The 26219-nt window shown below is 39.5% G+C and overlaps 1 protein-coding gene across 1 annotated transcript; it reads right to left on the bottom strand.

Annotated features, from left to right (window-relative positions):
- Positions 1-361: 361 nt before the first annotated feature.
- On the bottom strand, positions 362-26132 carry PDIA3 (protein disulfide isomerase family A member 3). Its single transcript, XM_028505687.2, has 13 exons — positions 25760-26132; positions 17314-17392; positions 15989-16106; positions 10894-11001; positions 7890-8019; positions 5126-5242; positions 4755-4880; positions 3917-4099; positions 2986-3094; positions 2315-2443; positions 1692-1771; positions 1270-1327; positions 362-1045 (listed from the first exon to the last, which is right to left on the bottom strand). Exons 1-13 carry the CDS (start codon positions 25924-25926, stop codon positions 932-934), a joined length of 1518 nt encoding a protein of 505 aa, XP_028361488.1. The 5' UTR covers positions 25927-26132; the 3' UTR covers positions 362-931.
- Positions 26133-26219: the final 87 nt, after the last annotated feature.

The raw sequence follows: 26219 nt of genomic DNA, 5'->3' as shown, positions 1-26219 counted from the left end.
TGATTGCAGAAGGAAGTGGATGCTTCCCTCACAACCAGGAATGATACTGCCTTTCCCCATCCACTGGAAAGTTAATAGGCCACACCCTGGGCTTTGGGGGAGAAAGGGAGCTGTACCCAGCAGTGTCAGCAATTCTTGAAACAACTTGGATGGAACCCCAACCTGATGCCACACCTACACAGGGCATTTCTACACAAACAGGCCTTGGAAAGTATAAACATGCTCAGCTGCACGACAAGGATAATACAGCTATCCATCCTTAAGACACAGACAGGGTCAGAAACAGAACCCAACAGGAAAGGTTCCTCATCTGTTCTGATTATCAAGCTAGGGGTCTGGGCAATAAACATCTAAGGACAGAGAGAAAATTGGGGAAGGATTTATAGGTGATAACTGTGGACACAGACAGTTGTGCTACAGCTGTACTGACCAATATAGTAGCCACTAGACCTATGTGTGACTAACGAAAATTTAAGATGTAGTCCCTAGCCACATTTCAAGGCTCAATAACCACATGTATTAGACAATGAAGGTTACAGAACATTTCCATTATCACAGAAAGTTCTATTGGACAGCGCTGGTCTAGAGAACCACTGGCTTCCCAGCTCATGGAAAAAAAAAGTTTAAAGGGGGCTCATTTATTGTCACTGTTCCAAATGTACAAAAAAAATTAGAAAATAACCCCCCAACACAATTCCCAACCCCACAACACATTTTTTTCCCCAAACCATAAACATAAACTGGTCCTGGTATTTCCATAAACAGTGCAGCTAAGAAACAGTTTAGAGAAAATTTAACAGGATTCAGATTATATCCATCTACCCTCTCAGCCCTGAGAGGTAATAATCCCACATGGGTCCCAGTCCTCCCCAATGGTTTTCCCAGCTCTGGTGGAAGAGTCTTTTACAAAGTGGCATGTATGGCTGCTGCTTTAGAGATCCTCCTGTGCCTTCTTCTTCTTCTTGGGTTTTTCTTCTTGAATTATAGGGGGATTTGTAGCCTCTCGCTGTAGATAGCTAATAAAATCACTTAATTCACGGCCACCCTGAAAACAGAAAGATTACTATGAAAATTTAATTTTTTAAAGAACATGGGTTCCCCCTCCCAATAGGAAGAGTCCTGAGTTTGTAAAAGTACAATAACAACCACATATATTGACAATGAGAGCTGAATTTCCAGTTTTATAAACTTAATTAAAGAGCTAGGTATGTACAAGCATGTGTGAATATGTGTGTGTTTACTTGTGGAGAGATGAGACAATGCACTTACTTCATATTTCTTTGGATCTAGCTTTTTGTTGGCTGGAGAGAAGTAGATGGTAGGAAAACTGGGGAAAGAAAAACAAAAACAGTTGACTAATTTCTAGTTCCAGAGTAACTGTGACATATATTTCCCCAATAACTATTTCTGGAAATAACTTTTCTCCATGATTTCTAATCTGACTAGATACATCTCCATCAGTTGCTAGGGTCACATCCTACCAAAACTCAGGAATATGAGAGCTCACAAAATCTGTGGCAGTAGTGTAGGTTCATGCTGCAGAACTCTATGCCGGGAAGGCATCAGTGGTGCTGGGTTCAACTGGAGTATGAGAGCTCCCCAAATTATACCCAATACAAAAAATGGTTTACCAACTTACGGTTTTTTTGGTCATCTGCCTATATGCTTTTATTAGTTTTTAATCTACTTACCCTCTGACTTCATATGGAGAAGGCACATCATTGGCTGTGGCATCCATCTTGGCTATGACAATGTTTGGGTCTTTTCTAAGCTGTTAATAAAAAGGTTAGATCTGTAAAATTCAAGTTTTCAGTGACTGTGGGACACTTAGTCAAATCAGGACTTAAACAATCATATTTTTAAACACCTGGGTAAGTTTTGCTGTTCGGATGGGGTGAGCAGTTAACGTTTGCACACAGAATCTTGTTTTTCCTTTTCTCTCTTGGTCCCATATTAAGGCTCTATATACAACCACCTTCAAAACTATCTAGGCTAAATAACACATTGTAAAGGCTAAGCCAAGTATTTTAAGATAAAAGAACATAATGGTTTCATATAAGCCATTACCAAAATTCAGAAGCCTGGATACTGTTAACTATACCCTATGTGGTGTTAAAGCAGGTATTGGAGGCACTGTTCAGGCTAGACGCCAGGCAGAAGTCAGGAGAAAGTAAGTAAATTGGAGGAGATGGTTGGAAAAAATCTACCAGTACTTAAGTACTGAACTAATTAGGTTTAACTAATTAGCCAATGCAAAAAACATGTGTAAACATCCCAACTAAAATTTCATCTTTAGAATATGGTTCAGACTTACCTTCTCTCCCAGTTCTTTATACTTAGGTTCCAGATTCTTACAGTGGCCACACCAAGGAGCATAAAATTCAATCAGCACATCTTTGTTTACATCATTCACTATTTCATCAAAATTCTCTGCTACTACTACCTGGAAAACACAAAAGATTCTCTAGTTGGTAAGGTAAGCTGAAGAATAAATTCATGAGTTGTATTTGTTTCTGTACCCAATCCCTCTCAAATTTGATGTGTTGCCACTGAAAATATATCACAGAAACCCAAATCACATTTATAGACAATTTAAAATGTTGCCATCCCCCAGAAACCAACTCATTCCTATGCCTGTCTCCTGTTAAAATATGTCCAGGAAGTTGCAGGAAACAAGTGCTACCCAATCCTTCCTTAAAATAATTTCATAGCAACCATCTTAAAATTATTCTTAGGGGTCAGCTTCTTCTGTCCCAAAGAATAACCTTGCTCTGATATAAATACCACCAGAAAACTCTATGAAGATTTTATACTCTTGCCCTCATTGACCATTATGAGCTCTGTCAATGCTTATTTTATGTCTGGAGTTGGGAGCGAGGGCAAACAAAAACATGATAGCCAGCAAGGTCTTCACTTAGACCCAGCATTTCTGGAAGAAATGAGAGGCAGCAGTGCAGAGGTTTGGAGAGACTGTGAGCACCTCACCTTCACGGGCCCATCGTTGCTCTCTGGGATTGGCTCAGACTTTAGGTATCGCTTCAGGCTGCCATCAAAGTAATCCTGCAGGAATCTCTCAAGAGCCTTGCCATCACGCCTGTCAATTGGAAAGGATTGGGTTTGTTAATTTACTCCCACCATTGAGAGGATTAAAAGCAATTTCTTAGAATACTTTCTACATATTTTCCTTTAATTTCAAGACTAGAAAGAAATCAGAAGCTTAACAATGGGGGAGGGGTACTCTTATCTCTCAATATGCAGGATTGCTGACTGAACAAAAAATCAACCACTTCTTTGTATTTCTAGTGTGTTTTTTGAGGATTAAAAAGGGCAGAGAAGGAAGAAAACACTGGTCTTCTAAAAATTCAATTCTGCCTAAGAACCAGTCTTATTCTGTTGCTCTAGAGGAACAGTGCCTATTTATGGACTCTCATTTTACTGATTTTACTCACAAGGAAGATTTTTTGCTTGTTTTCATCTCCCAAAGTCTCAAAGGTGAAGGTCGAAATTATCTGGGGATAACACCTCTCCATTTGCCTGAGTTTACTTTAGGCCAATGTGGTATTCCAAGAAGAAAAAACATTCTGTAGGGTTGGGAGGGGATTAGGTCGGTCTAAAATTACACCAGTCTCAAAGACCTGTCCAGTGTCCTCTGTGGCACTATTTCTAATGGTAGGGTGGAAACAATCACGTTAGAGTTTCAAGCTTCCATCCTTTTGGTATTTTTCAGAATTTATTATTGATGATGATTCTTAAAGTAAGTACCCATAATTAATCGAGAAAAGTGACAGTCATAGGTCCTGACTAGAAGACCTGTCTTCACATTTGAACATTCGTTATAAATTCTCAGTAGTATAAAAAGCTTTTAATAGTTTTCTTGCAGAATCAAATCCCAAACCCATGCTAACTTGTAACTCACGAGAACTCCTCCTGCATGACAAACTTCTCTCCTTTTGCAGTTCTGATAGCAACAACAGGAATCTCTCCGGCAGTGCTTTCCAAACCAAAATCAGAAAGTTCATGGCTAAAGGTTTTGCGGCTAGCTACAGCAAAGTTGAGTTTGTGTCCAGCATCCAGGAATTTCTTTGCTACCATCATCACCCTGTGGGAAACAAGAAAAACTTATGCCAAGATACATCAGGGTGGTAAAGCACTTCTGAAACCAAGATCAAGAACTAGTTAGGGTTAACTAATTAGCCTAGAAAGCAAAGACTAAGTTTTACAGTCTATGCAGGCCTCTGGAATCAGTCTGAACTTGTGTTCTTGAGCACTGACGCAGGATGACGGTATACTCCAATGTCCTACTGAACTTCACTGCCACACTGGTGGTGCCCAATCAAATAGACCATTCCCACTGAATCTTCTCTCACACACACACACACACACACACACACACACAAATATTGCAGACATAATGACTAATCTGAAAAGAAAGTTTATAAGGCTAAAATGCCTCAACAGTCTCAACGGGTAAGTAGGCACAATGTTTTAGAGTACAGTTTAGATCACATTTGCATCTTTTACTCTGCAGTAAGTAATTAGCTGTATCACAAGGCAAAGGAACACCTATAGAAGATATGCCAAATAGATTTTAGAAATAGTTTTTGGTACGTTGTTTGTCCTTATGGCTTTTCATGCTGTTGGGAACAAACTGGTTTCATCTTATCTGCTCTCCCATCACACATGGTAACAGGGTATCTGGCAGAACAGTTTAAACACTAGTAAACTAGTTTACAAAGGGGAAAAATGACTATTACCTGTTTCTCCAGTAGTTAGAACCTTTAGCATTCTTTTCATAGTCCACATCATAGTAAGCTACAAGTAAGTCCTTGCCCTGTATCAAGTCTTTATTATCTTCTGTCATGTGAGGGCAGATACCAAAACTGAAATGAAATAATACATTATAAAATTTGGTATGTTTATAGCTATATTATGGAATTATCACAAAGCAAGTGATAGCACTTAAAAAGGAAAAAAATTTTCAAAATCTAGGTCAAATACTTAGCTATAGACCTTATAGGAGAATGGAGTTCTAGGGCCCACACTTGCATTAATATAAACTCCAACTATTATAAACAAAATATAATGAAGCCAAGAAATCCCAAACAAGGTATAAAAAGGCACTCACATGTTTTCCTGGATAAATTTTTTAATCTTGCCACTGGTCATTTTCTCTTCTGTATATGCCACAGTTCTGTCCTCAAACTTGTTCATCAGATGTGAGGGACGAAACAAGGTGATACCCCTTAAAAAAAAAAAAAAAGCCTTAGTAGGTAGACTGCAGAACTGTCTCCCATATTTTATTTAAAGCTCAGACTATCTACTCTTGGTGCCACTTTCACTACCACCATTTAATTCAAGCACATATGGACTCTTTCTGGGACCACAGACCTGGCAATGTGACCTTATCAACACAAGGGTGCTAACCCCATTATCTACTGGCACTAGGTATTAATTTAATTCTTCTGGAATCAGCTCTCTCATGAGTACAAAAGAAGGTTAAAGTATATGATTAACTTTTAAACCTTTAAAAACAATAACAAAGAGAACCAACTTCCCCGAAAGCCCCAATATATATAATAAAATAAATCAGAGCTTGCTCTTATTTGAAGATACAATGCCACTTACCCTGCCATTTTTTGCCACAAAGAAAGAAAGTTACTTTAGAGAAAATATCTTTAAGATTTTTTTTACAGATGTAATATTCTATAGATAGTTATACAATTATGTTTGTCTTGAGTTCATCAAAAATTCCTTTGTTCTAAATTTCTCTATATCAATAAATCAAAATTACCAATTTTTTTCTTGCTGGCATTACTATGCCACTCCACCTAAGCCAAGCTTTCCTCTTACCATTGGAATACTTAAAGCAAATTCCTTAATTTCTAGCCCTTTTGTTCACCTAAAATTGAACCCCAATTTGGTTCTGAGTCACAGGTTTGTATCTAATACCAACTTTCATAGAAAATGCCACTGTTCTAACTACCACTGTCTCACTTCTAGCTTCTCCTTCATTCATTCCTCCTCTCCCTACTACTGTACACACACTCATATACAATTTTATCGCTTAAGTCCTAACGTCTCTCTCGTACTCTTATATTAACCATTATTTTTATGTCCATTAAAATACAGGCATTTTCACTCATAGAACACAGGGAAACTATATAGCAAAAGGGAACTTATGCAAACATGCTGGGCAAGCAGAATGTGAACAGTACTTTTTTTTTTTTAAAGTACAGTTACCATTTTCAGAGCAGTTATTCTAAAAAAACAAACCAGGCAGTTATCTTTAATGATATGGCCTCAGTGTGTACTACACATGAAGACGACCTTAAGACACCCTTCACATAAGCCTTATGTGAAGGCTTCTCAGTAAAACTTCTAATCAGGTGCTGGTAGACCACTTTAAATGGCAAGCATGGGAGGCAGCCACAGTGAATAAATCTAAGGTTAAAAGGCTGACACGTGGTGTCCTTAAATGAGCCACAAGTGGCTCTAAATCCATTACAGACCTGGAGTCTCAATCTAAAAGGTAGAGCCTTATAATCAAGGCTACCAACTCTGCAGCCAGACTTTCTAAGTTCAAATCCTAGTTCTGCCAGTTACTATGTGAAGCTAGAAAAATTACTTAGCCTCTCTGAGGGCTTTCTCCTCTGTAAAATGGAGAAAAGAACAGATCTGCCTCACTGGGTTTTCAAGAGGATTAAATGAGTTAACAGTAAATGATACATAGTAAAAACACTACATAGTTTGTTAAAGATGAATAAATAACACTAGCCCTTGGCACACTTTATGTGCTCAGCCTAAGTGATCTCATCTACTCCAGTGGTTTCCATAATCATTTGTTTAAGTGGCTGGCCTATAAATCTCTATCTAGAGTCTCATTTATCCAACTGTCTGTCCACTGGGTCTTCACCACCTGCATGTCACACAAACTTCTCAAATGCTGTGACAAAACAGAACTCATCATTTCATCCAAATTTGTTTTGTCCTTTTCCCAGCTTGAGATGACTGTCACAGGCCCAGTATTCATGTCTCTGGGAAAACTGGACTCACTCTAGTTTTTCCCTTTTTCACACAGACTGGGGACTGAATCCTATTGTTTACATTTTTTAATACTCACTCCTTCCTCTCCATTGCCCCTAATACCATCTTAATTTAGACTCCCAGACACCCTTAGTTGAGACTCTCTTAACTGCCTTGCCACCTCTCCCTTTTCAAACCACCGCCTTATGGGTGCCAGTGACTTTTCTTCTAAAACATAAAATTAATCACATTACATCCCAGCTCAAAGTCTTTCGATGACTCTCCAATGTCTAAAACTAATAATGTGAATGAACTCTTCTGAATGGCACTTAACATCTTCTATACTTTGGTCTCTACTTACCTCTCCAACCTTGCCTTTCTCACTATGACCTCAGTTACCAACAGCACTGTAGGTCCCAACACGCCTAGACTGTTTCATAGCCTGTGGCCTGAACACTTGCTGCTCCATCTAGAATAACTTTTATCCCAACTGCCTAAGCTGCCTGAAAAATTTCATCATTCAAGGCACACTCCAAAAGTCACCTCTATGAAGTTTTTCTGATACCACTCGGCATCCCCAAAGCAAAAAACCCTTTGTACCCCCCACCACCCCCAGCATATATATCACAGCACCTATGATGCTCACTTACATTTTCCCCCATATCTACCATCTCTCCCTACTAGACGCCCCTCAAAGGTCACAACAGTGCCCAGCATTTAGGTTAATGCCTAACCAATGCTCAATAAACCTTTTGAAAACAAACAAACAAAAAACAAAAACAAAAAAACCCTGCCATTAAAAATCACCAGTTCACATAACAGCATTGGTCCAGAGATTTACAAGGGCATTCATCTCAGTTACTTACTCTCCATCATCATCATACTTGTTCACCAAAGACTCAACATTGGTGTGTGCAAATCGGTAGTTATCCCTCAAGTTGCTGGCTGCTTTTAGAAATTCAGAGTGAGCTTCACTGAATAGATCCTTGAAAAAACCTATATGGAAAATGTCAAACACACGGAAGAAACAAAAACTGCTGAGACATAATTCAAAACTTTTAAATTATTCTGTTTTTTAAAGCCTTCATTGTATAATGAACAAGCAGAGCAAAGTAGGCAGGAGGACTGAGTCTGCTTGCCATGACTATCTAGGAAATCTGACAAACTATTTAGGATGAGAATTCTTCCTTTACCCTTCAGCAAAATATTTTTGAAGGAGCCAAGGGAGAGGATTTGTCAGGGTTCAAGTCATTTTTAAAAAATTTTTATTTTTGATTATGGGGAGAGACAGGGACACAGAGAAACACTGATTTGTTATTCACTTCTTTATGTAGTCATTGGTGTTTCTTGTATGTGCCCTGACCAGAGATTGAACCCCAAACCTTGGTGTATCAGGATAATGACCTAACCAACTGAGCTACCTGGCTAGGGCCTAGGGTTCAAGTCTTAACTTTAGTTTTCCACGACAGAATAAATATGTCCAAACTGCTTTACTTCTTAGAGTTTCAGGATTAAATAGGGCAATATGTAAAAACAAATGTAAATTACTTCACCATATCTTTTGTCTTGTCTTTAGACCTTCAAGTTTGGAAAAGTCAATGAAGCAAGTGTGTAATAAATGTCTGCTTGCAGATTGCTTCCATCCAAGATGGAGGTGTAGGTAGATATGCTTAGCCTCCTCACACAACCATAAGGATCACAACTGACCTCAAAACAAAAAACAACCAGAACTGCCAGAAAATCAAAGTATATGGATGTCCAAAAACTAAGGATTTAAAGAATATTTATCCAGACGGGTAGGGGGGGTGCAGCTGGGGAGCTGGCTAGAGAGGACGTGGTGTGGGGGGTGGCCAGGTGGAGGCCAACAGAATGGGCAGTCCCACATTCATGTGTGGTGGATAAAAACCAGGAGTGACACCCGAGAAGCAAGTGATCCCAGCCCCAGGCTGGGCCACGCAGCTCAAGGTTGCAGCACCAGGAAAATAAAGCCTCATAATTTCTGGCTGTAAAAACTAGTGGGGATTGAAGTGGTGAAAGAAACTGTTGGTCTTTCAGGAGAATCTGTTTGATTCTCCAGGGTCGTAGAAGTTCACAAACCCACCCAACTCTTGGAACCACCACCAGGGCAACAGCAAGAGGGGTACCAGTTGCACACAGGAAGTGGGCCAAGTGACAGGAAACAGGGTGAATACGTAGCAAGTGGTAGTATTCCCTCTCTGACCCCTCCTTAACATACAGCACCACAAAGTGGAGAAGTGGGTTGCCCTGCCCTGGTGAATGTCTAAGGCTCTGCCCATTATAATATAACAGGTGCGCTAACACAGGAAGTCAGAGCAGCTCTACCTAATACACAGAAACAAACACATAGAGGCTGCCAAATTGAGGAGACAAAGAAATATGGCCCAAATGAAATAAAAGATCAAAACTTCAGAAAAAGAACGAAGCAAAATGGAGATAGCCTACCTATCACACGCAGAGTTCAAAATACTGGTGATAAGGATGCTCAGAGAACTCAGTGAGTACGACAAAAGCATAAGGGAAGAAGTGACGGCTACCCTAAGCAAAATAAAACAAATCCACAGGGAACCAGCAGTGAAGGGATGGAAGTCAGAATTCAAACCAACCATTTGGAACATAAGGAAGAAATAAACATTCAACCAGTACAGAGAATAAGACATCTCCAAACATATCAACATCTGAATCATAGGGATGCCAGAAGGAGAAAAGGAGGAGCAAGAAATCTTATTTCAAAAAATAATGAAGAAAACTTCCCTAATTTGGCAAAAGAAATAGACATACAAGTCCAGGAAGGGGGCAATGGGGAAAAACGTACAGGGATTAAGAAGCATAAATGCTCCCTAGCTGGTATGGCTCAGTGGACTGAGTACCAGCCTGTGAACCACAGGGTCACAGGTTCGATTCCCAGTGTGGGGCACATGCCTGGGTTGTGGGCCAAGTCCCCAGTAGGTGGCGTGTGAGAGGCAACCACACATTAATGTTTCTTTCTCCTTCCCTTCCCCTCTCTAAAAATAATCTTTTTTTAAAAGGAGTATAAATTGTGGGTACAAAATAGGGGGGTAGTTAAGAATGGAGAAGACAAAGAACTTATATATGCATGACCCATGGACATGAACTAAGAGGGGGTCTGCTAGAGGGAAGGGTGGTACTGGGCAGAGGGGAGCAAAAGGGGAAAAAAGACTGCGAAAACTGTAAAATAGCACAATCAATAAAATACACTTTAAAAAATGTCTGCTTGTGGTTAATTCCTGGTAAAATGTATACTGAAATCAGTAAAATCCAGGTGATAAATGGCATCCAGTTAAATTTAAATTATAAACCATCTTCTATGGCTAGAAAGTCAGTTTTATTTCTTCAGTCAAATGTATTATACATTTAAAACAAAACAAAGAACACCCAACATGTAGAAAATGTTTAATTGGCTTGTTATTTAAAAATATACACAAATCCTAACAATTTGATCTTAAATTTTAAATTGCCCTATGACTATGAAAATAGCAGACACAGGCTTCTTATTTACTTGTGTCCTCCATCTTAAAACACCATCTTCAATCTTAACTACCCTATTACTTGAGTTAAAGTTCAGAGTTTAGGACATGATACAAAACGCTGGAGATATCCCTACTTTAGCCTTTTGATTGAAATTAAATGTTTATATCTGTAAGAACAAAGACACTCAAAAAACACCAAGTTTTCCCCTTTATAGTAAAGCTGAGCTAATTCTGTGAGTTATAATTTTAACTGCCCCAAATGTTACCAAAGCTGTTTTAACTTTGTTGTTTACTCAGACATACAGGATTTTTTTAAACCAAGTTGATGATTTTGTGGCATAATCAACTATTTGCTACTTACCCACCACAGAGGCATCTTTTTCACCCATGAACTTCTCAAATTCTTCCTCCGTCTTAAGAGGAACTGAAGCTGGTCCTGCCTGCTTCTTCAGGTGACTGACAATTCCATCTTAACACAAGATTAAAGGTTATAAGTAACATATTTGTAACTGTTTAGAAGATAACCAACCATTCACATGATTCAAAGTTCACAAGGTTTACAAGGGTATACAATGAAGTTTTCTTCCCACCTTTGGCCCTAGTTACCGTGTTTCTTCCCCATAGGGTAAGTTTCAATTTTCTATATATCCTTCCTGATATATTAGGCATAAACAAGCAATTGCATATTTATTCTTTTCTTCTCAAATGGCAGCATGCACACATGCTTTCTGTATTGTTTTGTCATTTACCATAGTTTAGAGATAATTTATGTCAATGTACACAGAGCTGCCTCAATCTTTTCTTATAGATGCAGTGTTTCCTTGTATGGATGTACCAAAAATTATTTAACCAGCAACAATGGATGGACATTTGTTTCAATGTTCTTGCTGCTATAAATTATCCTAAAATAAACATCTTTGTACTAATGTTATTTTGCACATGATTGAGTATATCCATCTGTTGCAGAAATTCCTAGAAGTAGATTCAATGGGTCAAAGAGTACATGCATTTATAATTGTTAAACTGCCCCCCAAAGAAACTGTACTTATTTATAACCCTACCAGCAATGTCATAAAGTGTTTATAGGAGTGTAAGGTAAATAATGACTGTGTGCATGTTATTCTCTCTGCCTTGCACACTCTTTCCTCCGATATCCATGTCGCTCCCTTCCATACCTTTTAGGTCTTTACTCAAATGTCATCTTAATGAAGCCTTCCCTGACCATCCTATTGTAAACTAAAACCTATTTGATTTCCAAAGCTCCTTTATCTCTTTCCCTGTTTATCTTCCTCTACAACACTTTTCATTCATCTAATTGATATACTCTATCCTTATTATTTTTTATCTCTCTCCCCCCATTACAAAGTAAATTCCAAATGGGTAGGCATTTTTCTTTGTTTTGCTGATACACACCCAGGTCTAAGAATAATACCTAGCATATAAGTTCAAGAAACATCCATTGTGCAAATAACAAATCCCTAATTCTCAAGTAGGACAAAATTACTTGTAGCCTTACTAAATTTTAAAAGCAGAAAATGCAATGACAAGCCAGCTTATATAGTTTAACTTCATAGAGGTCAAATTATTGTGTGTAATGGTATCCACCCAAATCACACTTTCCTACCGAGGTAAAATGGGCTAGGTAAGTAAAATAGTTTAGAAGAAAAATAACCCCACATAAAACCACACACACACACACACACACAAATCTTTTTAGCCCTTAAGCCTAGGCTGACAATTATTCTACTTTCTCCTGGGGCACATTGAAACCATTCACAGATTCAAAGTACTTAGAGGCCAGACAGAGGCTGTGCAATTCTCCTTAACAGTACCTGGCCCACCCCTTTTCTCTTTGAGTACTCTTAATGATTTCCTAACTAAGATGGAATACTGTTTAACTCTTTCAACACGACTGAACCTATTTTGTATTTTTGTAAGGTAGTTAGTTTTTTCTTTCTCCTCTCTCCATTCATGAATTTTTTTTCCTCTTTAATGTTTTCCTCAATTCCTCGCAGGGGAGGGGTTTTATCAACACATTAGTTGAAATTAGATATGAACTGTTTAGTCTTTGAGGGGACTGTTATTACTATATCACAATATAAATTATTATAAAGAACTTTAACTTAGTGTTATGATGAAAAGTGTTACTTTTCTCCAAGAATATTTAAACTCTGGAAGGTATAGTGGGAGTACTGAGTAACCACTTTATGCAGGATGGCAAATAACAGTTCTTAAAGGAATAAACGAACAAAATAAATCTATCCTACCTAGGTAGCCAAATATCTCACTTCCCAGTCAGATGCTCAGACATTGTTGAGTTAAAAAAAAATAAAAATAAAAATCTCTGACTAGTGTAGCTCAGTAGGCTGGGCCTCCTCCCAGAGACTGAAAAATCACTGGTTTGATTCCTGTTCAGGGCACATGACTGGGTTGTGGGTCAGGTTCCCAGTAGGGGGTGCATGAGATGCAACCACACATTGATGCTTCTTTCCCTCTCTTTCTCCCTTCCCTCTCTCTAAAAATAAACAAAAAAAAAACTTTATTAAAAGGAAGAAAGGAAAAAAAATACATTGCAGCTCAAGTGAGAATATTTGCCTAGCAGCATTCTGGTTGGGTTCATCTTTTACTTAAGACCTGTCCAACTTTAGAAAAACTACATTAATTAAACTCTAATTGCTAGCTCTACACAAAACTATCAACAATAAAATCTGAAAGGTGACATGAGTTCTTCATTAATGATTTTAAATTCAGAAAAGAAAAAAAATTTCTGAGTGTCGTCTAAATGATATCAGTTGGGCCAAAATATTTATTCATGCATTTAACAAAGAGTTCCTGAGTATCTGCTATACACGGCAGGCTAGGTGCTGGGAATGGAGCAGCAAATACACCAAACAGTGTCTCTGCTCTCTTGGAGCTTGCTACAAAGTAAATCTCCAAACAGATCCCATAATAGAGAATAAAATAAATTTCCAAATAAAGAAATAATTTTTAAAAATCTGTGCTGTGCAGAAAGGATGATGTGATTTTTTTTTTAAATGACCTTAGGTCTGATGTTCTGGGAAAACCTAGGGGGGTAGAGGGTAAAATTTAAGCCATGATCTGAGTAACAAAAAGGAGCAAGCCATGCAACCACAGGGGAAGTTCATTTCAGGCTGTGAATATAGCTAGGACAAAAGTCCTAAAGTGAAACAGTCTTCAGATTACATCAGAATTAGTAATGGGTCATGCTATGTATAGCCTTGCATAGCTTTGTATATGAATACCCATCATACTGAAAAAAAAAAAAATTCATGTCACCTAACTGAACCCCTTTCCTATACCTTACTACCATAAAAGGTAAAATATGCCTGAATATTTGACAGATTCAAGATAAAACTATCTTTGTTCATATAGAAATATTTTTTTCTCATCAATTATGGGCCTTATAGGATCCAGTCCCTATTTACATTACAAACTTCACCTGTCAGTCAGCCTTGCTTATTGTATTCCAGCCACATGGTCTCTCTGTACCTTGAATACACTAAGCTCAGTTACACCATAAGTCCTTTTTGCTTTCCTCTTGCCTGGAAGGCTCTGATCCAGATCTTTTCATTGCTGGCTCCTTCCTATCATTCAGGTCTCAGCTCAAACTTCCCTTCCCTGATCACCCTGACTACGTGGTACTTCAAAGACCATATCATCTGGCTTTATTTTTCTTTCTTCTTTTAAATCCTCACCTGAGGATATTTTTATTGATTTTAGAGAGAGAAGAAGGGAGCAAGAGAAACATTGATCAGCTGCCTCTTACATGCACCCCAGAGATCAAACCTGCAACCTTTTGGAGCATAGAACAACACTCCAACCAACTGAGCCACTCGGCCAGGGCTTCTTTTTCTCTCTTAGTGCTCTTATCACTAACTGAATTTATCTTATCCATTTATTTTTACACCGAATATTTTTTAACTGTAGCCCTGGCTAGTGTGGCTCAGTGGACTGAGCACCAGCTGCAAACCAAAGGGTTGCTGGCTCGATTCCTGGTCAGGGCACATGCATTGGTTGCAGGTCAGGTCCCCAATGGGGGCCACATGAGAGTCAACTACACATTGATGTTTCTCTCCCTTTCTCAGTCCCCTTCCCTCCCTCTAAAAATCAGTAAATAAAATCTTAAAAAAAATTTTTTTAACTGTGGTAAAATAGACAACATAAAATTTACCAACTTAACCATTTTTTAAAAGGTTTTATTTTTAGAGAGGGAAAGGGAGGAAGAAAGAAAGAGTGGGAGAGAAACATCAATGTGTGGTTGCGTCTCAAGCACCCTCCAACTGGGGACCTGGCCTGCAACCCGGGTATTTGCCCTGGCAGGGAATCAAACCAGTCACCCTTTGGTTCACAGGCCAGTGCTCGATCCACTGAGCCACACCAGCCAGGGCCTTAACCATTTTTAATTGCACAGTTCTGTGGCATTAAGTACCTTCACACTATTGTACAACTAATCTCCAGTACTGTTTTCATCTTGCAAAACTGCAGCTCCATCCATTAAATAACTCCCCACTTTGTCCTCCTCACAGTCCCTTGAAACCTCCATTCTACATTGTCTCCATGAATTTAACTACTGTAGGACCTTCACATCAGTGGACTCACATAGTATTTGTCTTTTTTGTGACCAGCTCATCTCACTTAGCATGATGTCTTCTAGGTTCAACCATGTTGCTCATGTTCTAACTTCCTTTTAAATGTGTTTATTGTATGATATACATATTTATATATAAATCCTATTATTAATATACCACATTTTGTATATCTATTCATTTACTGAAGGACATTCAGGTTTATCATAACTAATGTAGCTATAAACATGGGTATATAAGCATCTCTTTGAGACCCTGCTTTCAACTCTTTGGGGTACATACCCAGGTAGCATTGGTGGATCATATGGTAATTCTATTTTTAATTTTTCAGTATCTACCACACCATTTTCAGTATCAGCTACACCATTTTACATTCACACTAGTAATTCAAAAGGGTTCCAGTTTCTCTACATCCCCCCTAGCACGTGGTATTTTCTGTTTATTTGTGTTTGTCTGCTTTGCAATAACAGTCATCCTAACAGATATGAGGTGGTGGTTACCTATGTGTATTTTTGAACATGTTTGTGCCTTTTCTTCATCTTCCAGAATGTAAGCAACACAAGCATAGGAGCCCTGTGTATTGTTTACCAATAAATACTGAGCACTTGCACAGAATACTCAATACTTGTCAAATGAAAAAATGCCTGCTTGATCTTGTAATTCTCAAATTCAAATTTCTATATTATTTACATAGTCTGTTCATTTAAGAAGTCTTTTGTTACCAAACTGACCTCTTAGATGAGGAATTTTAAAAACCGAAAATACGTTGCATAGAAAAAGTCATGTTCCCACTACAAAGAATAGGGTACATAACAAATTCAGTTTTGGAATGTAGTTGAGGATCCTTACCAGCAGTCCTGGGCCCATCATAAGCACCTGCTTCTTCACCATCTCTGAAAATCTTCAGGGTTGGATATCCACTGACTCCATACTTATTACAGGTGTTTGTGTTGGCAGTACAATCAACCTAAAGATTAAAATGCATACGCCACTTGTTATCCAAATGCCTGTTTCAGGTTCTTCCTATATTCCCAAAATATTAAGACTGGTCAAGTCATACAGGCATCAAGCAATTCTTGACATACACCCCACAGAACATTAGATTTCAAAGGCAGACTAGTGCTGGGCTGGCTAAATAAGAACCACCTAAAGAAATCTTTAAAATTAGGTTCCTGGGCCTCATACAAACCACACAAATGACAGTTTAAATTCTGCCCTTGGAGTCTCTACCGTCTAAAGCAGTCTCCACCTTTTTCCTACCTCAGAACATGTGAGGGATAAATCATTTAAGTTAGTAACAGGAACTTATTTTAGTAATGATTATCAACAGGGAGATGTATGTATAGGTGTACATACCCTTTAGCTGCAGTGGGGTATAATTTGATTTGGCAAATCACCTAGTTACTAGCAAAGGTACCAATACTTCAGCATACTCCCTGAGCTAGTATGAATCTGGACTATAACATGACATCTGGTGAGACCAACGAGGAGGAGGGAAAATAATTTCCATCTATATAGTCATTTGGCATACTCCCAATGCTTTAGCATCAACTGAGGTTCAAAAAAGTAATGTGTCTATAGGCTATAGCCAGGAGACAGAAATTGAATCAAGACCAAACTTTTTTTTTATGGCAACCTGCCATAGAACATTACAATTAAAAGCAGTTTCAAAGAGTATAAATAAATATGTATGAACTATCTGAGACTGGCAGAGATGTGAGCTTTACGAATGGAACAACTATGGGTTTAATACAGAATAACTGCAAAATAATGAAGTATTACTTTGATTGTAGAAGCACATACTAAGCTTATGGTTGATCAGCTACTTACACACTTATCAACACCCTCATGTCATTTTCCTATGTGTAACTACCGTATGATAGTTTAGGGAACTCATTTATTCAACAATAATTTTCCTCTAACCTTAACTACTGTACTTTTACTTTCTATATTTGCCTTTTAATTCTTATTTACCCTATTTTACTTGTTTCTTTTGCCAATTATTCCCTTAGTTCTACTTTGAATCTTTTGAAACCATAATTGATACAATAGTCAGCTGTGTATTTGTCCAGAAACTAGTGTTCTCTCTTAGCATTGTAAGAGTAAATATCAATTTTATAAACTATTACTTAAAATACCTCATTTCCTTTCATGAAGAATCCATCTATACTCACCTTTGCTAATGGGACTATTCCTTTTAACCTGGTGGCTGCAGCTTCATATTCAGGGGCCAGCCTCTTGCAGTGTCCACACCTACACAGATATATTTTTTTAAGCCAAACTTTCAGTTTAATACTAGGAATGAGTTACCTTTATTTCTCTAGGAAAAATCTCAAACTATAACACTACTTTTGACCTAGTAGCTGCTTCCAAAAGCAAAAGCATCACCTGAACAACAGCAATCAGTAATTAGGGTAAACCAGAGCTCTCAGAAGGTAAAAGTACTATCTCTAGTCTGAGGCTGACTCTACAGGACTGGCTCAGTCCAGAGCAGTATCTATTTTCTCAATAAAACTGCAACTAAGTCCTGAAAGCAGTAGTCAAAAGTGTACTCCACACTAAAAAGGTAAAGGGCTCAAGCTCTTCTGACCAATTATTGAGGGCAAAATGAAGGACAAGATAGCAATCTTTTTCCCTTAAGATAACAACACTGTGTTTCTTAAAAAATACAGTGACTGAAACCAGTAAGGTCCCAAGTATGATTATTAGCTCAGTAAGAATCACCGTCAAGAACTTTTTCTCCATTCCTTCAATATGACTCTCTTTGACCAGAAACCCAGTTTGAGGAGGTAACAGACTGAGGCCCAGAAGGCACTCATTTGTTATACATAGCTATTCTAGCAGCTCATTGGAGGTTTTTTCCCTCTCAAATGAATTTTAGCATAGCATCTGAACATATTTAAGGCTGTAGTCCTGATTTTTACAGCTACACAGTTCACCTGGCTATAAGAAGTGATTATAAAACATTACATCAATTAGCATGTTCCCAGAAGGCCACCAGAAACACCTGCTCCTCTGTGGGAAAGTGCTAACTGTCCCATAGGTACACTGTATGTGCAATGAGGAAGGGGGTAACACCCTCCTCCTTAGTATACTCTCGCACCCACTGTGTACCATCTCTTCACAAGCAAATGGGTGTGTTGTAGAGGGATCACTTTGAGAAGCTGAGTGGTTTTGTAATCTCTTGACAGACAGCAAAAATAAAAAGAATCAGGAAACAAAAGGAAACATGGTAAAAACTTGAGCTGATATATTTCATAGCCAACAGCCTCAACATTTAAGTGATGAATAAGCAGTTTGGAAACATTTCCCCCTAAAATGTATTTAAAACAAATAATTATAAGAGCTTATATTCTTCAAGGTCTTTAGGAGTCTTATTCAAAAATCATCATTACAAAGTATAATGAAGGAAAAGCAACATTAAAAAAGAACTGTAATATTATATTAGGTGTTGGTTAAGGTTATACAAATAATCACTAAATGTATAAAGGACTAAACGATAAATAACAAATTCAGAACAGGAGAGTGCATAAGATGGGGAAGGGGTACACAGGGACCTTCAACTATACTGGCTTTATTTTTTTTAGACTGAAAGGTGAATAAATAGTATTCCTTTTGCCATATTTCATAGATGCACATTTTACCATATCTGAAATTGGGATGTGTCTTGCAATCATGTAATAGTTTTTCAATAGTAACGTTTCTTTTTCTATGAGACAAAATAGTGGTTCCTCTCACAATCAGTGGCATCTTAGATATATCTGAATTATGGTACTATTCATTATATTCTCTGTATTCCTTTAATAATGCATAATAAATTGAAATCTGTGTACTTAACCTATAGCAAAAATATAAAAGTTACAACTGATCTAATATAATAAAATAACCTACTTATCTGAGAAATCCAGGCTTTGGGAACATAATCAAACACAGAGGCCATTGTTCCTTTTCTAAACCCTCTCCCTACAGAGCCAGGAAGCTGGTGCCTTATCTGACACTCCATCAACTTGGCTAACACTGTTTGATCCACTCTGGAGATCCCCAGAGACTCTGCCCACCCAACATACAAGCCCACCCAAGCTGCTTTTCTGTATGAATGGCCAGTCATGGCTCATGCTTCACAACTTCCTAAATCCTCTCAAAGCAGCAGCAGCTGGCCTCAGTGAGCCACAGGCCGGGAACTAGCAGCCTTGATTCACAGCTTGGCTTCGCCTGGAAATCTCCAAGCCTAACACAGGTAGCAGCCATCTCAGATTGCTTTGTAACTCAGGCAGGGTGGCCCTGGGAAAAACACAAATGTGGGCTGACCTTGACCTGTACAACTTGGGAAACCCTAGGGCCAGTGTACCCAGTGGACAGCTACAGACCACACTGGAGCATCACCACCCTGCCACTGAACAGCTGATCCTTCATGGAGGGTGGAGGTTGGTGCAAGTGGTCACAATCAGTCCTTGCAGCTGACTGGCCTGGTAAATCCCTCTCACTGATCTGCCAACAGCAATCAAGGCTCAACTACAAGAAGGGTCAAGAAGGGTACACCTTGAGTACCCAGCTTGGGTGATCAGGGAGGCTGTGCCACTGGACCCCCCAGGACACCTACTACATTAGGGCACACTACCAAGACACGGAGTCAAAGCAGCTCTACCTAATACATAGAAACAAACACAGGGAGGCTGCAAAAATGAGGAAACAAAGAAATACGGCCCAAATGAAAGAACAGATCAAAACTCCAGAAAAAGAACTAAACAAAATGAAGATAAGCAATTTATCAGATGCAGAGTTCAAAGCTCTGATTATAAGGATGCTCAAGGAACTTACCGAGGACCTCAACAGCATAAAAAAGATTCACTCAGAAATGAAGGATACACTAATTGAAATAAAGAACAATTTACAGGGAAACAACAGTAGAGTGGATGAAACTGAGAATCAAATCAATGATTTGGAACATAAGGAAGAAAAAACAACCCATCAGAATAAGAAGAAAAAAGAATCCAAAAAAATCCTCACTAGTGAGGATAGTGTAAGTAGCTTTTGGGACAACTCCAAGAAGTCTAACATTCGCATCATATGGGTGCCAGAAGAACAGAAAGAGCAAGAAATTGGATATCTATTTGAAAAAGTAATAAAAGAAAACTTCCCTAATTTGGTGAAGGAAATGTAGACATGCAAGTCCAGAAAGCACAGAATCCCAAATAAGATGGACGCAAAGAGGCCCACTCCAAGACACATCATAATTAAAATGCCAAAGGTTAAAGATAAAGAGAGAATCTTAAAAGCAGCAACAGAAAATTTAGTTACCCACAGGGGAGTTTCCATAAGACTCACAGCTGATCTCTCAAAAGAAACTTTGTAGGCTAGAGGGGATTGGCAAGAAATATTCAAAGTCAAGAAAAGTAGGGACCTACAGCCAAAACTGCTGCACCTAGCAAAAGATCATTTAGAATCAAAAGACAGATAAAGAAGAAAAAGCTAAAGGATTCATCATCACCAAACCAGCATTATATGAAATGTTAAAGGGTCTTCTTTAAGATCAAAAATATAAATAATAAAATGGCAAAAAAATACATATCTATCAACAATCAAATCTAAACAACAAACTAAGCAACAAGAAGAACAAAGACAGAATGATGGATACAGAGAGTATTTTGATGACTAATAGATGGAAGGGGGTGTGGGGGAATGGCTGAAGAGGTGTGGGGATTAAGAAATGCAAATAGGTAGTTACAGAATAGCCATGAGGATGTAAAGCATAGTATAGGAGATGGAACTTATAGGCATGACCCATGGACATTATAGGCATGACCCATGGACATTAACAATGGTGTGAGGATTGCTTGAGGGAGTTGGGGGTGCTGTGTGGAGCGGGGGCAAAGGAGGAAAAATTAGGACAACTGTAATAGCATTATAATGTAATTTTTTAAAAAAGCATTTAAAGCTTCAAAAAGAACATGGTAGGATATTTCAGATAAGAGGAAGGGTAAAACAAAGATAAAGTTACTAGTGAGAATGATATATTCGGAGAACTGTGAAGCGCTTGTTGTTAAAAGCAATATATAGGATTGACAAGTGGTAAAAGCAGAGATAAAAATAATGCCACCTAGAGATAATATATTTCAAATGGCAGAAATGAAAACTTGGCCCAAAATGGTAACAGTGAGAATAAAGAAGAAACACAAGAGAGATTTCTGTTGACTATGCTGTAATTGCCAAGAAGGCTGAAAACAAAATTCGCTGCCTCCAGAACATCTTTCTGGTTCAGGTGGTCTTCACTACAGGACTTGTAGGGTAACCCTCAACAAGTCAGTTGAAGCCCTGTAGTGAAGACCAGAGTTAGAAGCAAGTAAAGTTACATACAGGGTGGGGCAAAAGTAGGTCTACAGTTGTTTACATGGAAAATACAATAATTAATAAATAATACAAGAATAAACTGTGTTTCACATAGTTAAAACTGTAAATCTGGCTGAAACGGGAGTAGGGGGCAGAAAACTGTACTTGAACAATGATTGAAACAAACAAACAAACAAACAAACAAACAAACAAAAAAACCCTGTAAATCTACTTTCGTCCTGCCCTGTACTTCGTTTTACTGATACTTTTGATTACAGATAGGTTTTTTTTAAAGATTTTATTTATTTTTAGAGAGGAAAGGGAGGGAGATAGAGAGAGAGAAAGAAACATCAATGTGCGGTTGCTGGGGGTTATAGCCTGCAACCCAGGCATGTACCCTGGCTGGGAATCGAACCTGCGACACTTTGGTTTGCAGACTGCACTCAATCCACTGAGCTATGCCAGCCAGGGCTACAGATAGTTTTTAATCACGGGTAATTGTGGCAGGGATGGAAAAATTAAGTACTGTTAATTAGTATGAATATATTGAGCTATCCCATGGGTTAAGATAATAATTGTTGGCTGTGGCAAAATTTAGGGATTAGCCCTGGCCTAGTGGCCTAGTTGGTTGGAGCACTGACATGTGCCCCAGAAGGCTGTGGGTTGATTCCCCAGTCCCCAATCAGGGTGTGTATGGGAACCAGTTGATGTTTTTCTCTCACACTGATCTCTCCCTCCACCCCCCCAAAAATCAGCCCTGACAGGTGTGGCTCAGTTGGTTGGTTGATCCCCAGTCAGGGCGCGTGCCTGGGTTGCAGGCCAGGACCCCAGATTGGGGGCATGTGAGAGGCAACCAATGATGTATCTCTCCCTCTTTCTCCTTTCCTTCCCCTCTTTTTTTTTTTTTTTTTTTAAGATTTTTATTTATTTATTTATTTATTTATTTTTAGAGAGGGAAGAGAGGGAGAAAGAGAGAGAGAGAGAGAGAGAAACATCAGTGCGCAGTTGCTGGGGGTCATGGCCTGCAGCCCAGGCATGTACCCTGGCTGGGAATCGAACCTGCGACACTTTGGTTCGCAGCCGGCGCTCAATCCACTGAGCTACGCCAGCCAGGTCCCCTCTTTCTTTAAAAATAAAAAAATAAAATAAAATAATTAAAAATAATAATATTTAAAAGAAGAAAATCTTAAAAAAAAAAACAAAAACCCTGAGAATTTGGACAAATTCTCTAAAACACCTGCAATTCTGACAAATGAAGCTAAAGTAGAGTTTGAAAGTGAACATCGAGCCCCGGCTGGTGTAGCTCAGTGGATTGAGCTCGGGCTGCAAACTAAAGTGTCGCAGGTTCGATTCCCAGTCAGGGCACATGCCTGGGTTGCAGGCCACAGCCCCCAGCAACCACACAGTGATGTTTCTCTCTCTTTCTCCCTCCCTTCCCTCTCTAAAAATAAATAAATAAAAATCTTAAAAAAAAAGAAAGAAAGAAAGAAAGAAAGAGAACATCGAGATTAACCACCACTGCCCTGGCCAGGTAGCTTGGTCGGTTAGTGTCATCCCAATATGCCAAGCTTACTGGCTAGATTCCTGGTCAGGACACATACAGGAATCAACCAATGAGTGTATAAATAAGTGGGACAACAAATCAATGTTTCTCTTTCCCCCCTTCTCTTTCTCTCTAAAAATCAATATATATTTTATTTAAAAAGCATTAACCACTACTTCTTTCACTAACTCCTAGATAATATGAAAACACAAATAATCACATCCATCTTCAGGGATGGCACTTAGCAGTTAATAATGAATCCCAACATCTACTCACTCAAGATTCATCAATCACCACTTCATGGCTGACCTATGCCAAAGGCTATTTTAGCCTTTGACAGAAAAATTGATGTATAGTCGTTTCCCTAAAGGAACACCAATCTGGCAGGGGCGAGATATTATTATTATGTCCCAACAGAGAAGAGAGAGCAACTAATTAGTTGTTCAGGGCAGGGAGAAGGAACTTTTGAGCTAAATTTTGTTGAAAAGGTCAATTTGGGAGCTGGGAGGAGGATCTATTGTGCAGGGGCAGGAATTCCAAGTAAAGGAATCAGCATATATAAAATAAACAGTATTAAATATTCCATTTTATACTATCCTCAGTCTTTATCTATACTACAGAAACACTGTATATCAAATATCATTATTTAATACTACTGCCCTAGAGGGTAGGGCATAAATCTACAATGTAAGATGTTGAAGACTTAAAAATTACTTAACATTGATCAAAAACCTTTCAGAAATTATCACAAACATTTAAATAGTGCTATTTATTTCCTCAGAGAAATTCGGATACTCCCAGTCTTACAAATTACATAGATGATTAACTCCATAATGGAAATATTAGCCTACAGAATCAACTGCTAGGAAATCTTTCACTTTCACTTTTTAAGTGAAAGTGGAAAAGTACCCAAGATAAAGCAGAAAAAGAACCTGCTCAAAATAGGTTCACTTTACTCTTACTAAAGATTCTTAATTGTTCCTAAGTTGTGAGCTCATGCTCTTAATTTGTACAAAGGAATATAGCAGTCAAAAAACATTTCCAGCTTAAGTATTAACAAATAAAAATAGATGAATGTGAAGAAATAAGGATATTATCAACAGGGGACTTTCTTGCGTCCACATTACTCATTCAGAAAACTGATCCTTCCTGTCTGCACTGCGGAGAAGACCTTACCTTCTAAACCAATTACAAGCAGAGATCCACCCACTTTTTGGAATAGTTTAGTGCATGACGGGATGTGTAGTTCTTAGAGAAGCACATGCAACAATTTTAAAGTAGGAAAGAACACCTTCAATCAAAAAAAAAAAAAAAAATCCGCTTTAAACTAAGCCTAACTGTCCACAATTTTCCTGCAACTCACTTCATGCTGATCCCTGTAAGTCACTGAAGCACCACCCAGTTTTGAAACAGCCATTCTAATTACAGTGACACCTCCTTCAAGTTAACAGCATGGTTATATGATTGGGAAGAGTTGTTTCTAAGAGGTAATATGAGCCTAAAGATGTATAAAGACCACCTATGATATGTAATCAGTACTGCCAGTTAGCCACAGGAATGCCCTGGATACAAAATCTGTCACAAGCTAAAAACAAAATTCCTTGCCTCCAGCACCTGCTTCTAATTCAGGTGGTCTTCACTACAGGACTTCTAGTGAAACCCTCAACAAGCCCCTGGAGCCTCTGCAGTGAAGACCAGAGTTAGAAGCAGGTGAAAGTTCTACACTTTGTTATACAGATACTTTTGAATACAGATAGTTTTTAATCAAGAGTAATTGTGGCACGGGTGGAAAAATTAAGCACTGTTAATTACCATGGATATACAGAGCTACCTCATGAATTAAGATAATCATTGTTTGCAGTCTGCTGTGGTAAAGACTTGGGGTTAAAAAAATAAATAAAACTCAAAGATTTATTACTGGGCCAGAAGCCCTATTTGCTCCCATCCCATCCCCTGCTTTTTATTTTGAGTTAGTTCTATCCCAAGAAATTTACACTCTTGTTCAGTGAAATCACCCTGGAGTATTCCTCCAACACTGGTTATTTTCTCATTGGAACATTTTTGGCGTTTTTCTAAGATTCCTAATTAAAGCTGACATTTTAGGCAGACTCTGACAAAAATTACTCTTGTTCACCTACTCTTTCTTTTTGACAGGATTCTGCTGGTTCTGGGAAGTAAGGGATCAACTTAATGGAGAAAGTGTGCACCGTGCGATGGACAAAATAATTGCTTGTCCCAAAAAGCACTTATGACCATTCCGCAACCACTGAGTGACCTTGGCTAAAAATCAATGGCTGTGGGGCCAGGGGCCAGAAGAAAGGAAGTACCCTAGGGGCCTAGGACCCCTCCACTAGGAAAAACGTTCGCTTCCAGTACAAGGCCTTGGAATGCCTCGTCTCTAGAATGGAGAACATTAATACTGACTCACTCAGAAAGATACCCATCCAAGGCGGGTAGGGTGGTGGTTAAACCCTCTACAAATAGGAAGTGCCACAAGAGCACCGAGATAAGGATGTGGCCCTGCGTGAGAGGGGCCTTCGGGTTTCCTTCTCGGGTCTCGCCCCCGTGGATCAGCACCCACTTTTCCGCCCTCGAGGTACCTCGGCTCCCCAGAGCTGGGAAATTTGCCGGCCGCAGCCGGGCCGGCTGGAACGGTGGAGGGCCCTGAGCTGCGTAGGCCCAACTGTTCCAGCGCCTTCGCCCCCGGCCCAGCCCGGCCCTCCCTCCCACTCCCGGCTCAGTGGCCTCACCAAGGGGCAAAGAACTCGACGAGCATGAGGCCTGCAGAGCCCGTGTCGGAGATGCGACTCTCGAAGTTGTCGTCCGTGAGTTCCAGCACGTCGGAGGCAGCAACTAGGCGGGCCACGGCGAGAAGCAGCGTCAGGCCGGGGAACAGTGCTGTGCGGCGGAGGCGCATGGCGACGAGGTGAGGTGGGGCGGCCTGCAGGGTCGGGGCTCCGTGGGGACTGCGGGAGTCGGGCCTGCGACCACGCACCCTCTGCCTGCGCTCTCGCTTCTAGCCCAGGCGGACCTGAAGCCGGAGATCCCAACCCCCCCAGCCGGGCTCGGGCCGCAGTGTGGCAGCCGCCGATTGGCTGCGTAGCGTTTGCATCCGGCGGGCGGGACTAGCTGGTAACCGCCGAGTGGCCGGGGCGCGGGGCGGAGCCTAGTGGGCGAGCACCGCGGCGGACGGGCTGGGAGGTGGCCTGA

Source organism: Phyllostomus discolor, chromosome 1, assembly GCF_004126475.2.
Source record: "Phyllostomus discolor isolate MPI-MPIP mPhyDis1 chromosome 1, mPhyDis1.pri.v3, whole genome shotgun sequence".
Taxonomy (NCBI): Eukaryota; Metazoa; Chordata; class Mammalia; order Chiroptera; family Phyllostomidae; genus Phyllostomus; species Phyllostomus discolor.
The sequence above is the reverse complement of the archived record's forward strand: the minus strand, read 5'-3'. Positions and strand labels throughout refer to the sequence as shown.

Excerpts from the sequence above, each read along its gene's own strand:
- PDIA3 (XM_028505687.2), bottom strand. The coding sequence starts at position 25,926 with ATGCGCCTCCGCCGCACAGCACTGTTCCCCGGCCTGACGCTGCTTCTC. Across the intron at positions 16,107-17,313 it reads GAATAGTCCCATTAGCAAAG|GTTGATTGTACTGCCAACAC; the intron begins GTGAGTATAGAT and ends TTTAATCTTTAG. Across the intron at positions 11,002-15,988 it reads TGATGGGCCCAGGACTGCTG|ATGGAATTGTCAGTCACCTG; the intron begins GTAAGGATCCTC and ends TCTTGTGTTAAG.